Consider the following 18323-nt stretch of genomic DNA (forward strand, 5'->3'; position numbering starts at 1 on the left):
AGAGAAACTCTTTCCCCTCTAGTGTGCACAAGGTTTCCTCTGGTCAGAACCAGATAAAATTCAGCTTCCTTTGGCACCATACCTACCTGCATCAATCCCTGAACTACAGCTCAAGACAGCACAGCAGTACAGCAGCTGCTGATGCCACTTTGACGCCTTTAGGGAAGAAAGCTGCAGGTATGAAGGTGTAGAAGAGTGCTGCTTACCTGTCTTTCTGACATGACGTACAGGTACTTGTGATCGATGGAGAAAGCCATGTCTCGAAGGATAGGGCTCCCGTCCTTGAAAACTGTGACCATTTCATACTGAATTCCTCCATGAGGGGGACCATCTGCCCGGATCTGGAAAAAAGGACAGGAAAATCATGGGTCACATCCTCTTATCCAAACGTGCCAAAAAGAAAGGCAAGTTCTTAAGCAAATGCGCTGCTTGCAAGCTGGCGACACAAGGACAGGAAGGCAGGGATTGAAGCAGCCGCTCCTTGTACACCATGGTACAAAGGCTATAGCAAACAAGAGCTTTCCAGCCTGGCAGGGAGGAAGAAGCAGGCAGCTGGTGCGCTGGGACCAGCGCTTCACAAGCCGATCACAATCGTTGCAGTATTCTTTTGTGCTCTTTTCTCTGTTGGATTTGTCATGTGTATACCCAATGCCCATCAGTACCCATACCAATAAAGAAAACCTTTCAGATCCTGATAGATTGTCTTTGCAGCTTCAACAGAGTCAAAAGAGCTACATCAATTTATACCAACAGAGGCTCTCACACCACTGAGGCCTTTTGAGGAAAAGCAAAACTTGGAAAGTCTCAGATCTCTCAGCTACTGAATGCGAGACGAGAGATAATGTACTAGGGCAGCCTATGAAACCCAGACCCTCCTTCATTATGTGCGAGCTGACTCTATACACAGATGCTCAGGCCCAGGTTTCTATGTGCTTGTAACTGGGACCAATTTTCCAGAAGAAAACTTAAGGTGCACCCGGTGTGCTGGCTTCTTCTGAACATCTGAGGCTCCCTATTCAGCCCTTCTGCCCGCGGGGTCTGGATCCGATCTCACCGACTGCCGTGAATTTTAGTGGACTCAAGCTTGGCGGGAGAGGAGAACCCAGGCCTCCATGTTTATGCTGTGATTTTGGGAACACAAGGCAAGCAATAAGCCCTTTCAAATGACTGATCCTTTTTGTCTCCCCATTGTCCCACAGCCCCAAATGCAATCTGAAAATCAGCTAAAGCTGGTACCACTGGTAAATACCAAGCCTGGATCTGATCTAACGTAGAGTGGCAACTCTTTTAGTCGGGGTCCTGCATTGCTGATGGCTCGTCACTGTGATATCAGAAATGTAAGCAGCACATGGCTAGCATCTGTCACATCGAGTTGGTTCCTTGTGTCTCCTCATTCTCTGGAGCAAAAGTTGAGCGTGGGTTAAAAATAAAACCATGTTGGGTGAGAATTTCAAAGCCGTAAGCACGAGGCCCGCTGAACCAGGACTGAGGGGCTTTGAAAGGCCACCCTGGGTTACAGTCCCTGCAACCACCTCCCTGGAGAGAACCAGCCCTGTAGTTTCGTGCTCGGAAAATGAACAACTCGCGACGGTTACCATCTCTCCTCAGCAATACTCCCCATCAATGTAAAAACGCTAGGGACCGAATCTGCACATCGCCCAGCCTGCTGTCATCTCATCCCTTCCAAATCCGCAAGGTCCGGCAAGGGAAACGGAGCCACTGCGCAAGCTGATGAGCTGACAGATAAATGACTCGGTGGCCATATGGTCCGATCACTCTGAAGGCCTCCTAGTCTATTGGTATGGTGGCTGCGGGATTACGCTGATCCCTCCCCCAGCAGGAAAACCCTGCTCAAGTTGTGACGAAGCCCGCTGCGGGGGGCCGGGGACCATTGCTGGCACGACTACGACTCTTCCCAAAGTTAATATTTTATGGCTTTGGGGGCTATGCAGGGGGGGGCCAGGAGGAGGGATAAACAAACCATTTACACCGCGCCTTCCCAACCAGGATTTGCGTATTTGAATAGCTGTTTGATTGCAACACGGTGTCTACATCATGCCGAGCTGAAAGCACTGGCAACCATCAGGCTGGGGGATTAGACCACTCATGCGAGCCAACGGCTCCATGGCATCAGCTAATGGCCCGGTGGCTCTTGGTGACAGAGATACTGTTACACGCTGGCCAGGAAACTGCGCTGCGTGCCGTGCGCTTTCCGGCACGTGCGTGAGGCCCTGCTAGGAGAGGGGAGTGCAGGGGGACCGCGGAGACTTGGAAAAACCTCTTATCGCAAAGAAGCCATCTGCTGCAGGCTCGCGCCGGGCTGTCGTGCTGGATCCTGCTTTGCCGTTCAATTACTCCGTGCCCGACGGCTGCACGGAGGCTCGGGCACGCAGGATGAGCCGGGGCGGATGTGGCTGTGGCCTCAGTAAAGGTGGAAGGGGTGTGCGGCAGTTCTCACTTGCAGGAGGACAGTGGGGTGGAGGGGTTTGAACTTGGCCTGGGGAAACAGGAGTGTGGGGGGTCTAATTCCCGTCTCTGTAGCTGCAACGTGGCAGTGGGAAGAGTGCTCGCTACTGCTGGGGTCCCTTTGCATGTGAACTTCAAGCTCCCTCGCTGGGTGGGGACAACAGCACTGATCTGGCTTTGCACAGCCCTTTAAGGCCTCAGTGGGAAATACCGCTGGGTTTCCATGCTCACAGAGAGAAACCTCCGCAATGCATCCCACTGGCCTCAAGGAGCCAGAGTGCTCCCCATCAAACCAGCACAGAGCTGGGGTTGGACCCACAGCCAGGCTGGGCTGCTCTCCTGCCTCCTCACATTTTAATTGTTACAGGCTAAGGGGCAGCAAGCCAGGTTTGGGGTTCAGACCTGCCGAGCGGCTCACGGTGGAAGCGTGCGGCTGAGCTGCATTGCTGCCGCTTCCAGAAGGGAAGCGCCGAACACACCCAGGGGGCCGAGGCACCCGGAGATGCTCGCCTGACTGCATCCAGTTCAGCAGGAGAAAGGTGGATGCTGCACCAGCAGCAGCCGCGGGAAGCCTTGGGTGGCCAGGGGCCATGCAGGTGATCCGTGACCTCCGTGGCCTCTGCTCTTGTGGACTCACTGGCTGTGCCGGCTCCGAGACACATGTGCGCTCCCAACCTCAGCCTCTCTCCTTCGCTCACCCATCATTAAGCCAGCTGTTTAAAGCTGTTGCCGTGGCAACAGCCTCCCAAGTCCTTCCATTAAAATGTCTGATTGTAAGTTAATTATTCCTTGCCGGCCGGCCAGAGACGTGGCGCGCTCATGGGCAGCCAACGAGCCTGCTGCGGTGACATTGCTCCCGCGCGGACATGCGGCCCGGCTGGCATGGTCAGCAAGGACGTGCTGTCATTCTGGGCTCTTCTCCCATTTCTGTGACTCTCAGCTATTCCTCCTCCCAGTTGTCTTAAGGGACAGCCTCCCGGGGAAGGCAGCAAACTGGGACTCGAGGGCTCTGGGCATTACAGCTGCCATCTCTGCCGGGGGTTTGGGGTGCAAAGTCTGCAGCAGCCTGTGCAAGCAACCGCCTGGGGCTTCCCTCCTTTCTCCGGGGCCACCCTTCTCCAAGGTGAGACTGAGCAGGCAGCTCTGCTCTTGGCTGCTCTGAATATCACACTTTTCTGGCAATCATTTCCATCCTAAAATAAACTCAGGCCTGAACTTGCCTACCTCAAGTCCCTCTTGTATTCCGGTCGCAGGGCAATCTAGCTCCAGGGTGTCATCCAGCCAGAAAAGATGCCACGCTTAGACCCACGGCACCGTCACCAGTCTGTTCCTGATGGTTTGGTTTCCACGACAACAAATGGGGATGTCAAAAGGGAAGAATGATGCCCTCAGTGAATTGGGAAAGGGAACTGAGGGGTCAGCACCACAGCAGGGAGAGAGAAAATTGTTCTTCAACTTCACTTACGGGTATCGTTGCTGCCGCGTGAGCCTCCCACAGCCTGGCAACTGGGCAAATAATTATGGTGCCACTGACACCAGTGGAAGTGCCCATCTCTGGCTTTGCAGATATGCTGTTCTGCTTTGCTCTTGGAGGTGCTACGTGGACCAACTTTGAACCTGAAAATATGGGCACCACAATGGATGGCGTTTCCAAAGGGACCTAGCTTTCCGTGACACCTTGTGCATGCAACAGGACTCTCAGCATGCTCCATCATGATCTCTTTCCTACAGCTCTGATGGCCTGTTCTCTTCTTAATTGCTAATGAAGCCACATGTGTGCACTGGGTGCCATCGTCTATGCTAGGCTGGTTCTGATCAGTACTTGGGTGGGAGAAATGAGGAGCAAACAAAAGTGGTAGTGGTCACGAGTCGGCACAAAGAACAGCAATAGTTATAGCCTATAACAGGAACAGGGATAGCAATAGGAATAAGAAGCCGATTCTAGCCCTTGCGGTCATGTAGCAAACCTGGAAAACACCTCGTCTGGGAGAGCCTGAACATTGATCCCAACTTCGATTATTTTGACAAAAAACCTTGCAATTTTTTTGGCAGAACCAAACTTTCTTTTTGGGAGCTTGGGGATGATAGGGGCAGGAGGTCGATGGTTTGGGGGCGGCAGTACTGAGGCATCCCCGTTCTGACACCAGAGGACCCATTTCTGATTCACTTTGAAATCAGTGACAGGGAGGCAGTGCGGCACTGCTGAGCGCGGCAGAAAACCCAGCACAATCCCGGTCTCTCTGTGTTTCTTTAATTGTGTCAAGATGACTTTTTTCTTCCCCCGGCTGCAGGACGAAGCAAGGCAAGAGAAGAAGGGACCCGTGAAAGAAGGCCAGACTGGCAGGTGGGGGGGTAGGTGGCGATTCAGCGACAAACACCCAAGCAGGACAAAGTGCCCAGAACAAAGGCACGCTCATTGCTCAGCAGCGTGAGATAGCAGAGACAGAGGAGGCTGAGGACAGAGCGGAGGCCCTGGACTTGGCTGTGGTCGGAGGAGTCATCTGGGACAGATACAGCTCTTTCCTCAATCATCTTGATGCGTGCTTACAAATATACCCTGGAAAGGTGCCTAACCCCATAATCTGCAAATCCAAATATCAGCCTTAGCTCCGAGCACACAGGCCCGGGGAAACGTGCCCACATGACGAAACAGAACGCAGTTCCCTTCGGAAATGGCAGTTCTTCAAAAGGCATCGGGGAGATTTATGTGGCTAATACCCCTACAATACAGACTGCAGGCATAAGCTCAGCATTATCTTAAGAGATTAGCAAAATACCATATTGTGTCATGTATATGTTGCAGCGTAGCACCCCTGGTGATAGCGTACGATCCATTCACGGCGCTAATATGACATGAAGCTCTAACGTACCTATTGTATTAGTGCTTCCACAATGCGTTTTGCCTGGTGTTACGACTACGAAAGTGAAAATGCATCTGGGTCTCCTTCTCCTGCCTCCCTCCGGGCTCCCATTAAAGGGCATTAAGACCCTTTGTACGAACCTCTTATGATTAAATTACCTGTCTTTTTTCATTATTATTATTATTTCATTATTTTTCCATGAGACTAAATCTCATGCTGAAGCCCTCGGTGCCAGAAATATACCTGAATAAGTCTTTGTGTGGAAAGGACCGGCTCCCTGCTGCACATCCTGAGAGCAAGGCAAGGCCAGTTTGCGTTAACCCCTTAAGAGCCGCAGCTACCTCGCTGCGTACACGGGCAGCGGAGGGGAAACGGCACCAAAGGCATCTGTATTGTTAGCTCCCTACTGTCTGCGTGCAATGGGCTGTGCAGGCTTCCCATGAGTGCAACAGATATCCTGCTGATCAGATTCTCCAGGTCAGGAGGTGAGGGGCTCTGGGCGAGTGTGTCATCTCCAGCTCTTTGTGCAGGATCACGACAAAGTGGAGCACTCAGCTGACCCCAGAGCCCCGGCCTCGCTCCCTTCCTGCTGGGATTTCAAGCCTCACGGGGTGAATTCCTCTGCATAACATTAAGTTGGTGTCAATGAATATTCCTGGTGGGCCCTTATGAGCTCCAGGGCTGCTCAGCAGCATGTCACTGCATCTATTTCTGGAAACGAGAAACAAAGACGTTTGGAAAGTGCCATATGCTCCCAAGGCATCTCCTTTGAGGACTGCTGCAACAGCCTCTCATGCTGCTTTAGCTCGTCTGATCCAGCTCACAGGTATTCCTCCCCCAGCCCGCGCTTCCCAGGGAAGTTTGGGCTAGATGCCTTGCTTCAGAGATGGGACACAGCACTGCCGTGAGCAAGGTCTGGCTGCAAGAGGGGCAGGGAACGGTTTAGGCGGCCTAACGCGCTGCTGTCACCTGCGTGGTCTGCGATTCCTCAGGGTATCTGCTGCTCAAAGGAGTTTCTGCAAACAAGGGACTTGGCAATGCAAAGGCAGGAGAAGATAAACCATGTCTGCCCAAGCCCTCCTGTGCGTGCCTCTGTCAATAATCTCTGCTGAGGGGATTTACAGGTCCTAATTCAATTTAATTGCGCCGGGCTATCCTGCCACCACGCTGAGGAAAAAAGAAGGGGAGATGTGCATGGCGATACGGTATCTTTCTGCTGGTTATTGTGCTTTCCCCACCCTGTTCTGCTCATGTCAACACCTCTTACAGGGATGCCAGGTCCCCTGCCTTTGCAATGCCCACTCAGGGAAAGGTGATTTTGCCTCCCACACAGAAAATGCACCTGCCTGTCTCTTCCATGTTGCAGCACGACCTGTGGAAGCTGCAAATCATAATGCAGGCCTCTCCAAGAGCCCTACAGACCTAATATAACACTCTTCTGTGGATGCAGAACCTGATCCAGCTCCTGTTCGAGCCAATGGCAAATCTTCATTGACTTCAGTGGCACAAGACCAGGCTGTGATAAAGCACCCTTCACTGAGGCTTGCACAGGGCACTGCCAATATCAATTAATCCTCTCCGCACCCCGGCAAGCTGGGCTAGTATCAATTTTACAGGTGACTCTAATGAGGCACAGGAGGTCAAGTGACTTGGCCAGGGTTACGGCATAAGTCAGTGGAGGAGCTGAGCGCAGAGCCCTGGCTGTAGGCACATGGCTCCAGTCCCCAGACGAGCCCCTCTCCATTTCCGTCGGGTAGCGGGGGCCCAACCTGACGGAGCTCAGTGCTTAGTTTTCCCCACTAAACCTGTGGTCCCATGTAGACAAGCAACAACGGTGGTGATTTAGTACCCTGTTCTCTGCGTGGGAAGTCGCCCCTTGAAATTAAAGTGAAACAGTAATACTCTTAAGTATCTTTCCTTTAAATCATAGCTATGCCCATGAGGAAATTAATGACAACCCTTTACAGGCACATTCAATTCAAATCAGCATATCCAATTAACTCCGTTACCTGAAGGCCCCCTCATATCCCAGGCTCTTTCACTCCCGTCATATTTCCTCTACTTGGCCCTGAATTATGGCAGGATAGAGTCATTCTTGGTGGGCACTTTCTCCAGCTCCCCTCCTCACCCCAGCAGATGTTATTGGGATTGAATCAATAAACGGGGCCATTTCTAAAAGGTCACCAATTTCCTGTGCTAAATGGATGGTAGAAAAAAGAGCCCCTTATGACCAAAAAGAGCAGCCAAGTTCCCCTCTCCAAGGAGCGAGGAAATCCATAAACTCCAGAGCCACCTTGTCTTGCTAGAGATTAAATACACAGACCAATTCCTTGCAGGTGTCTCCTTTCAAGCCTCATCTGGGAAGTAACTCAGGGCTGTGAAGAGGTCCATGAGCTCTACAGATCAAGCCATTTGAAGGGCACATCATCATGTGGATCTGCAAATCCCTGCCTCTGTCTGCTAGCACCTTCTGTATCAACTGCACTTATGAGTATATGAATGCAGTTCCCTTCCAGCATGCACTGTGAAGAAAGGCCTGGATCACAGCAAATGTGGTCCCCAAATGAGAGTAGGCCCCGTCTCTGCATCGCTTTGGTGACAGAGACCCGATGCTGACTGTCACTTTGCACAGAACAACTTCCATCACCGCTGTGGGCCAAGGGAGGGGACACAGTGAAGTTTTTGGGAACCCCAGTTGTTTTGGCTACAGAGAGACGTAGAAAGGGAGGTAAGTAATGGGGTCAGAAAGAGAGAGGCGGCTACAGGACGCAGAGGAAAACTTCTGCAGGAAACCCCACGAGAAGCCTCGCGGGAGCCCGGAGGGTAGCGAGGTGGTACTCTCTCCACACACGGCTAGTGGGGAAACTGAGGCAGAGAGTGTGGCAGTGATTTACTGAGGTCACAGGGTTCATTATACTGCTCATTTAACACCGTGAGTTACTGGCCCAGCTGACATTGTAACCCAAGTGTCCCGACTCAGTCCTGTGCCTTCATCACATCCTTCCTCACCACTGTCAGCACAGAGATCTGTGCTCCATGCAACGCTAACCCCTTCCTGCTATAGCGCACAGCGCACCACAGCTGTTGTGCATTCAAAACAGCGTCCTCCCAGCATCCATCAGACGTGACAGGGAGATTCAGGGCTCTTTGAAACAGTGCATCTTAACTATCCAAGAAACCACGAAAGCTGAGAGCAAGGAGAATCTGTTCTCCTTCCACCCCTCCTCTCCCGCCCCCCATGCTAGCCACGCATTTCTGACCCTTTTGCAAGGAAGGAGCTTCCTCTTCCCCACTGGTCTCAGCCAGCAGCAGGAATGGCCAGCGAAGCTCTCCCTTCAAGCAGAGATGCTGGGATCTGGGCTGCAAATCCATCCCGACATCCCGGCTCCCCATTGCCCTGCTGAGTATGAAGAAATGAAGCAGGAAGGCAGCGTGAGGCTGGGACCACCTGTCTGCTCAGATTTTCCAGCGCTAAGCATTTGTTTCTCGACATGCTTTCCTCCCCATCCTCTTGCCAGAAGTAAGCAGAGCTCCAGGTGCCCACGTAGCCCGACTTCCATGCAGCCGGTCTTGCCAGGAGCCTGCGTTTCCCTGCGGATGGAAGCGCGGCTCTTCTCCGCTCCAGCGTGTTCCTCATTTCCAGGGACCAAAAGCTTCATTTGTTCACGGGAGCATGGGCAGGAAGTTGCACCTTTACAAACCAGGGAGGAAGCAAGCAGGAAGGCTGGGAAGCAGGCTGGGGTGAGCTGGAGAGTCAGTTAATGAGGTGTCTACAGCCACGCGGTCAGTGCGTAGAGCGATGCAGGGCAAAGAGGAGACAAGCAGCAGTTTATTGCTGTCAGGCTTCATGACCCAGCTCTCGTATAAATTCAGCGCTCGTGCCAGAAATGCATCTCTTCCCTGCGTGCTTCTGTCCCACACGTGCGTTTCTCAGCTCCGTTGCCCCAGCCATGGTAGCAAAACATGCCGAGTCCCTGGAGAAGGACACTCAGCCTGGCCTCAAGGGCTGGGAGAGGAGCATGGAAACCTGCTCAGGCTCCTGCTGATGAGCTGAGCTGGGACAGGGACGTATCAAGTGGGGACAGCAAGTGCCGCAAAGGGCTAAAATACCCCTGATTGATCAAATGCAACTATTTTGACTGTCACTCGTGAGCCTGCCTTTGACCAAAGCTGCTATTAGCACCGATTTCCGCCCCCCTGGCTTAAACGATGCCGCATGCCGTCTGTCTGGAGTTGGCACACAAACTGGGGAAAAAATACTTTCTTTCTTGAAGTCTCAGCCCACTGCCCAGACCAAGCGACTGCAAGGACATTGCTGGGGTGGGTAGGGTGGTGCAGAGAGTTGCCCCTCTCTCCCTTCCTGGAGCTGGCACCAAGCACAGCCGGATGTCATGTCAAGGGGAGCACAGATCGCTTCTGTTTCAGAGAGAGCCGGAGCAGCTCTTGGCAAATGACAGGCGAGTGCAATGCTGACGCCAAATCTGCTGCCTTGGGATGCACCTATGAGGCTGCTGCGGAGGAGCTCGGCTCTCCCGCCGGGGGGAAGGGGCCCTGGGAACTCAGCCTTTCCTGCTCACAGATTTGAAAGGGGGACTTGGCAGTTTTTCCACTGGCCTCTTCCCCATGCACGCGCGTGCACACTGGTTCCTTGTGCCAGCGGTTCACCAGCGTGCTGCTGGACCATGCGCACTGGTTTGTATGTGTGCGTTGTGGCTAATGCACCCAGCGCTGGACCCACAGTACAGGAGGGATCAGCTATTCACACATGGCACACGGGGCCCTTGGGAGCAGGTCGTGACTGCGGGTCTGTTCGTGAACACTGGAGTTATTACTAAAGGGTGGCTCATGAGCACAGTGGTGCTACGTGCCCATTAGTTATTGCAAGAGCCTTTATAAGAGCTGGGTCTGCACAACATATGACAAGTAGCACCGAGTTCTTGCCAACTTTTACTTTAAGGGAAAAGGCAGCTTAGAAAACCAAATGCGTGCACGCACAGAGTAGCATGACTCCAGACTCTGCTAATCTAATGCACAACACAGGCAAACAGCTACAGTCCAGAAACAGAACAACTCTTTCTAAACCTTGAAATAATGGAGGTTTCTGTTATCGCCAAAAGTGGTGCTGGCTAACGGACAGCTTTGATAGCGAGCCTGATCTGAGAGCAAACAACTCATCTCACACTATCCCAGGAGTTTCCGCTTCCTAAAATAAAACGTATGCATCCATTTCCCCTTGGGCTGCTCTTTACAGCAGCAGCTGCAGCACAGACCTGCTGAGCAAGACGGAAAGGAAAAGCCGATGAAATAACTGCCTCTGACAACTGAAGCAAGAAAGCGAGGGGGGACAGTGCCCTGGCGCTTCGCACTGCCTAGGAGCTGGGTCCATAACGGTGCACAAGTGCCCCTGCTGATCAGCAAGTTTCCCAGCAGCCATGGGAAAGAAATATCCTGGTCAACACAACTTCTGGAAAACACCACATTGAAGCTTCAATCCGTATTCTGCATAATTCAAGGGACTATGGGAAGGCTTTTGTTCTTTTTAAATAATGTAAAGACCTTTTAGGGATTGGGTTTTTTTGAATGGTTCCATTTTTTGTCCGTCTACTATTTATATACAACACATCCTGGGGTGGAGAGGGCTTTCTCTTTCCATGCCAATCCTCTGCCACCCCTCAAGCCCCTTTGCAATGCTGGTCTGCCTGCTTCTGTTTTAGGTGTTTGCAATACACCAGGGCTCTCAGCGCTCCATCTGATGCTGTAGTGTAGACAGGTCTTACGGGGTAAGTAGGCCATTACGCTCAGGTACTGATGGAGATCCCAGCATTACAGTATCCAAGCTTTAAGTGAATGGGTTTATTTTCACAACGCTCCTGTAAAGCAGGATTACTCCCAATTTACAGGCTGAGGCCACTTTAACTGTGCTGGCTCAGGCATGCCTCCTGCCTAGGTGACGGCACAAAACTGCCAGGTAGCAGATCCGGTGCCGCACGTGCTGATGCAGCTCATTCTGGGTCGCCAGAGCAAAATAATCCCTGCTGACATCCGTGCCTCACGCCAGAGAGCTGCAGCCGCTCCCTGGCTTTTACCAGCATAAGGAAAGATAATCACTCCTGACTGCCAGCAGAGCATACGACACATTGACACAGCCATGCCAGGGAAACATGGCGATGGCCGAGCGGCTTGCACTCAAAGTCCACTACGGCAGGGAAGGGACCTGATCTCCTGGACTCCCAGGCTGGAGCCCTAATCGCTGGACTGGCCTTGCTCTCCCATCAGGATAATGCAGCCATGCAACCTGGGATTACCCAGGAAACCACCAGCAATGCCATGGGTTGCCGAAGCGTTGCCCAGGCTCAACGCTGCCATGTCCCAGTGGAAGCTGGTTGCATCTGGAGGTGCTGCCTCTCTGGTGACAGGCGGGCTGAACGTAGGTCCTGAGCAACTTGCTGAGTGAACCACAGGCTCCCACACCCTGGAGGCCTTTGCACTGCCTGCAAATGAGGTTGGGGAGGATCAAACTCCAGCTCAGATCCCATGGGCCACAGGTGCCAGTACAAAGCCTTCAAAACAGAGCCGCGCGGCTTCTACCTCTCTCTTTGCAAGTCCTTCCTCCTCTCCCTTCGCTTCCCTTCCCCCTCTTCTCCTGGAGAGAAGATCTTCCCAGATAAAATATGGAGGATGGTAAGGAGGCACCATGCAGAGACTAATCAGCAGCCCCAGTGTCTTTAATTTATTACCGCATGAGAGGCTTGTTGAGAACAAAGCTGGCAGTTCGGAGGATCATTCCTTTAAAAGATTTTTTATTTGAAAAGCTGTCAGCTCGCACCTCGTCACATCCCTACTCGCAGGAGAAGAACTTTAATAATGTGCCACCTCATGCAAATGAGCTCCTAATTAATTAAGTACTATTCTTCCGGGGAATGGATTCATTAGAATCAAATTTGGGCAGACAGGTTGGTTAGGTTGTATTTTTTTACCTTGATTTTAAATCACCTGGCGTCTGCTTTGCCTCGAGTCCCGGCGCCGGAGATGGAGCCGATTGAGGGAACCCACTGGCTTCCTACAAAACTTCTGCATACCTGCAACTTCTTTTGGAAGAAATACGATTTCTGTGGATAATCTTGGCCTTTGACATATGCCTCCCAACTGTTTCTCATGCACAGGATTTCATTTCCTCCAAACTCCAGGTCATTCACGCCCTACATAAACGTACTCCCTGTGCCTGAAGTAGGGTGTTTGTACTCAGAAGCTTCCATAAAACATTTTTTCTAACTATTTAGTTGGTCTAATAAGAGATATCACATTTAATCAAAGAACCTTGTCTACCTATGTCCGCAGACCAACACAGTTACACCCAACCACCCTATGGACAATTTTATCATCCAAAATTATTTACTTCACAAATGAAGGAACCATGGAGCTGATTAATATATTTCAAGATCAGAAGGAATGAACCGTTAGATATCTAGTCTGATCTCCATATAACATTAACAATGTCACATCATTAAGCCTAGATGGGAAAGGCCTTCCCCTTACTCTGAAAGTTTGCTAGATGTTGACCTTTCCCCCCCCCCATCCTAAACCAGGATGAAAACTGAACGCCTCAGCTATTTATATGAACAAATACAGCCACAAAATCTACAACCCCCCTGACCTGCCCAAGCAAGTCTCCATAGGACTGAAAGAATAATAGAAAACGAGGGTTGGAAAGGACCTCAGGAGGTCACATCTAGTCCAACCCCTGCTCCAAGCAGGGCCAGCCCCAACTACATCATCCCAGCCAGGGCTGTCGACAAGGATGGAGAGTCCATAAGCTCTCCTGGTAACCTGTTCCAGTGTTCGACTACCTTCCTAGTGAGAAAATCCTTCCTAATATCCAATCTCAACTTCCCTTGCTGCAACTGGAGACCATTGCTCCTTGTTCTGTCGCCTGCCCCCACCACCGAGAACAGAAGAGACGTGGGGCCCGATCCAGAACCCAAAGTCAAAGAGGGGGTTTCACGAATTGTAGGAAACGAGGGTTGAAAGGAACCGCAGGAGGTCACATCTACTTCAGCCCCCTGGGTCTGGGGCTTTCCAGTGGTTTGTGGACTTCTGTACACAGCGGGTGTCTTACTATGGCAGTGGTTAGAGCTCTTCTCCTACCGACCTCCCCTCAAAAACCAGCCCGAAAGCCCACCTGAGAGCCGCAGTTGCGAGCAGGGGATACTTCTTGTGGTGTCGCTAATATTGGAAAATTTCTGTGGCTCAGCCTGCAAGGCCCAGGCGGCCCGTCAATCAAGCAGGCACCAGAGTCACTTAGAACAGTTACCGGTTAAACCGTGCAAGCGCTGGAGAGCATCCTGCCTGCTCTTCCCTAGGAGAGACACGTCTGCAGAGGATGACAAAGGCAGCCTGCTTCTAATCTGTCCCTTAACAAAGAGCCCGAAGGTGCAATGACTTCCATTTTCTTTTGTTGAGCACTAAGCACCTTCCCCCACCGCCCCACCAGCACCACACACCTTCTCTTATTATTCTTAAAGAGATGACTGTGCTTCTCTGGGGAATGGGAATCATTACCTTAACGGCACTTTGCTGCTTGCAGGCTTTACATCTTGGCACCGAGCAAGGGAACCATCAAACAGACTGAGAATTGGTCTGGGAGAGAAAGGAAGCAGGTAGGTGTTTCTTCTGCATCAGGCACTGCCTGCTTAACCCCTTCTGCCGCCCCGTCTTCCTGCCTCCGCGGCTCTTTACACGACCGTCTCTGTCCCCAGTGCTTTGCAAAGCCCTTATGCATCTCCCTCCCCTCTAGGTCGATGAAAACATAGCAGTGTTCAGGGACAGGGTGTTATTTAAAACCTGCTGTGCCCACACAGGCCCTGCCTCCCTCCCAGAGATACTCCAGGCCTGGGCTGTCAGGCACAGTGCACATCCTGGCGCTTGCTGAACGAGATCCTGATGTGAACGGATTGGCACGGCTGCACTCACACCCCAGACACGCCAAACGTGTGGGCCCCACGACGGCTTCACCTCGAGGCTGCTGGAAGCTGGCAGGCATCCCGTCGGCACTTGTGAACCCTCCACGGGCGAACGGGGGCCATCACGCCTCGTGCTGGATGCCCGCAATGCAATTAAAGATTAACGTGTTTGGGGGTTGCGGCTTGGGTTTTCCTGGGAAGGGAGGCACGTGCACTCGGGGAGGGGATGCCGGCTGCAGGTCAGGTGCAAGCCGAGCTTGCGAGCGTGGAGGAACTGGATGAAATAATCATGGCTGACAGGCACAGGCACCGGAAGAGGCAGATAGAGATATAATGAACACACGCGCTCACACAACCCCTGGCAGGAAACGGCGATTAGGTCCTGCCAGCTGCCCAGAAGAAGAGCTGGCAGAGAGAGAGAAGGTCAGCTTGGTGCCTCCTCAGCTAATGCATGTGGACTGGGCTGGATTCCAGGGCACGCACGGCCAAAACCCTGGGGCAGAGACGCAGAGCGCCGGGGGGCATGGCAACACTGGCCGGCATTTCTTTCAGCCCCCCAGAGGTGACCCAAATGCCTGGAAGTCCTCCCTGTGCCACACTGAGTTGCTACAGGACACAAATCCCACCCCCCACTTGCTGGCAAGGATGTCACGGGAGCATCTTGCATGGCATGACAGGGTCCTGGTGTGCACAACGCACAAAAGGGATGAACATGCTCACACGCCAATAGTCTGCTACACAGTGCTTATTGCTCCCCAGGGGAATGGTACCCGTTGTTCCCACAGGCTTGGGCTTGGGCACAGCCCCTCTGTGGCACTGTTCACTTTACTGCCCAGCAGAAATTCAGCAAGCTTCAGCAGTGTTATCCTGCCGGCTCCACCGTCGTCGCGCCGATACTCCCTGCTAAGATGTGGTTTGACACGTCGTGCTGAATAGGCCGTGCTCTTTATTAGGGGAGTTCGCAGAGAAGCATGGGCTTCTTAAAAAAACACCTTCCCTAGCCCTGTGCGCGTGCAGGACGATTGTCCACAGGGAGAGTTCACAGTGCATGGATTATGGGGAGCCCGAATAGAGGAAAGAGGGAAACAGCATCAGTGGTGCAGCCGATGTTGGTACCAGGTGCTGGGCTGCGGAGGGATCAGGGGAAGCCCTGCATTAGATGTCTGCAGGCACGGAGGAACAAAAGGTTACTGTCCAGGTCGTGCCGTAGAGCCCAGTGCGAGGTGGCCAAGAAACAGGATGGGGTGCTGTTTAGAGATCAGCCAGTGTTGTGCATGCCCATCTTTAAAAACTGGGTGCTTTTTCCTAAAGCCCCAGCTTCAGGAGTCTTGTTGTTAAGTGAGAACCTCTGTTCTAACAACAACCACCCAGTTTCTCAACCTTGTTAGGGCAGAGAAGAGTTCGTAAATGAAACGCTGAAAAATAGAAGAAAGGTTCAAAACACAGAAGGCAAAAATACCCTGGCTTTTAAGCCACACTCATCATTTCAGGGGGCCTGCCTCCTGGGTTTTGAAAGCTTGCAGATGGCAGTACAGATCAGGAGACTGAGGCAGTCTCCCAATCTCTGGCTTCACCCATGTGCCGGTCACCAGTTGTAACCTCTGCTGAGCGAGAGGATGGAAATCGAAGCGAGCCTGGCTGTTTTACTCGCACGCCTGGCTCAGAAGTCCCCACGTCCCAACCCCAGTGCCGGCCCTGCCATCCATCGTCAGGCAAGCTCCTGACTGAAATCCACGTGGAGCTGCAGGTGACTGGCATATGAAGAGGGAAGCGTGCACCCACGAGACGATGCTCCTCTCTGTTAGGAAGCGGGCCGCCGCGCGCGAGGCAGAAACCCACGAGCTGGCTTCTGGCTGGCGGAGCGGCTTGCACTGAGCTCACCAGGTCACTTAAGGACAGGGCTGCGTCGCAGCCGAGCTGGCACTGCCACGTCTCCTCCCGGGATGCAGCTCTGTGCTGGCGCCGGACGGGAGCGGTGCAAGCCGACGGCGTGGAGCGCTGGCACCGCCTGTTCTGAGCAAATCGACCCGGCGCCCTGCCGTCTCCCCCGTCCCCGTGCCCGGACCTGAGCAGAAGTTCATCTCGTGGTTATGTAACGACTCCGCAGGGGAAACGTGTCCTACAGTTGGCTCCTGTTCCCAAGCAGGCGTACGGGCCCCAGCCCAAGGCCAAGTTAACCAGGCCAGGCACAGCTCTGAGCCGATGCCTGCAATGGGATCCAGCTTTGCTGGACATCTGTTTGCACAGGATTTTCTCCCCAGAGAGTGGGAGCTTCCCAGTATCTGCTGCAATTCAATCTCCAGGTCATCGCTGGATGCAGACTCCAGGCAAACTCACATCCCCAGTGTGTCTGGCTCTCTCAGCAGCACCCCTTTTTCCCTCCCATCCCCCCACCCTCTTTTTAGTCGAATCCCTGGTTTCTATTTAGCAGCTCTCTTTCCTGCAGGCCCTTCACCACATCTGTTGAAACAAGAGGAGAGCTCATACTATACATCTCTGATTCAGTCAGTCTATCAAGATGCAAACCTAGCCTGCCTTCTGCCAAACCCCAAGGAGGCCAGGCCTTGCCCCAGTGAGCTCCTGCCCACCCTCTACTTGCGGAGATCCCACTTGCAAAGAGCATCCTCTATAAGGAACATTTCCTGCCTCTGCCTCTTGCTTAAGGGTAGGGGGATTGCAACTTGCTCCAGTCTCAAGGAAGTGGAAACCTTTTCTCAGTCCTTTAGCCAGGGCCATCAGGTACTCCAGCACCGAGAATCCTGCCTGGGGTTCCCTGGACGAGCAGACAGATCACCGGGCTGAGGCTAGGCAATGCCTACCCATGGAGAAGCTAAATGCCAGAGCAGTATAAAAGCAGATGCAAATCAGGCTGGGGGGGAGCAGAGCGGATAGTGGACTGGCACTGCTACGCATCTGTGGCCCAGGTCTCCCGTGCCTGGGGTCAGAGTTCAAGTTCAGAATCAGCTCGGAAAGAACGATAACATTAAAAGAGGATCACTGCTCCGTTCACAACTTCCGGGGCAGCGACCCAAGGTGACTCAGCTGGGCTTTGAAAGGCACTGTCGTCGGCAGCCGGGAATAACAGCAGCTACGGACAAACTCCCTGCTCTAGAGAGCACTGCGAGCAGGAAGGCGTGCAGCCGCAGCAAACCACAGAGCTCCCTGGAGCAAAACCACAGAGCTCAGGTCTGATGCCAGATCCTTGCTGCTCTGTCACATCCACTGTAACCAGAGCCACGGAGGGGATGGTGTGAGCTGCCCCAGACCATGCAAACTTGCCACACAGAGGTTCAGGCTGCTGGCAGACTGGTTCTCAGACCCAGACCACGATCCCTGAAGCTGATACCACAGCATCTTCTCTGGAATGGTCACGAGTGGCCAAAGCAAAGGTGCTGGCCCAGAATAAGCACAAGCACAATGCAAGATGCTGCTTTCCATGTCAGCCTGCCCCTGCATGCAGTTCCCTCGGGGGAGAGAGCCTGCAGAAGTCACTGGGCTGCAATGGGCTTTGGGTCAGACCTGCAGTGAGAGTCACCGGTCTTGTCAGCTCAGGTGTTTATGTCCCCTGGCACCAACATAACATCGGATCCCCTCTTAGAAGCACGTGGACATGAAAAACAGAGGTGGGCACAGTTAGGTCACACGATGCATGACAAATGTGTTCAACAGATCTGCAAGTACGTGACAGCGCAGTAGATGCAATCAACTCCTTCAAACCAGGGAAAGTGCAGAGCATGGGAGCGTTGGGGGGGGGCACTGACTCACATTGCCCTTCTTAGTACCAGCCCCAAATACTTCCATTGGACACAGAATAGAAACCTGTTCAGAGCATGAATCCAGACGAAGCTCAGCTCTGTGCAGATGACCTGTCCTGCGAGATCACAGGAAGCCGTTCTGCACCGCAGCGCTGAGACATCACCCACGAAGAGACTAGCTCCTCTTTCCCTAGCGTCCTACAAAGCCTGCAGCTCCCACACGCATCCATTCAGACCGCCGCTGCAATCCCTTAGCATGCTCCAGACTCGCAATCCTCATC

The 18323-nt window shown here is 52.9% G+C and overlaps 1 protein-coding gene across 2 annotated transcripts in view; it reads right to left on the minus strand.

Moving 5' to 3' along the window:
- The window catches only part of PLXNA2 (plexin A2), a 361775-nt gene that overhangs the window by 172282 nt on the left and 171170 nt on the right, over window positions 1–18323 (minus strand). For both annotated transcript variants that reach the window (XM_019514044.1, XM_019514043.1), the window contains one exon: window positions 207–341. In XM_019514044.1, the coding sequence (XP_019369589.1) occupies window positions 207–341 (135 nt within the window). The remainder of the gene's footprint in view (window positions 1–206; window positions 342–18323) is intronic.

This window comes from Gavialis gangeticus, unplaced genomic scaffold, assembly GCF_001723915.1.
Source record: "Gavialis gangeticus isolate Ggan-Ray unplaced genomic scaffold, GavGan_comp1, whole genome shotgun sequence".
NCBI lineage: Eukaryota > Metazoa > Chordata > Crocodylia > Gavialidae > Gavialis > Gavialis gangeticus.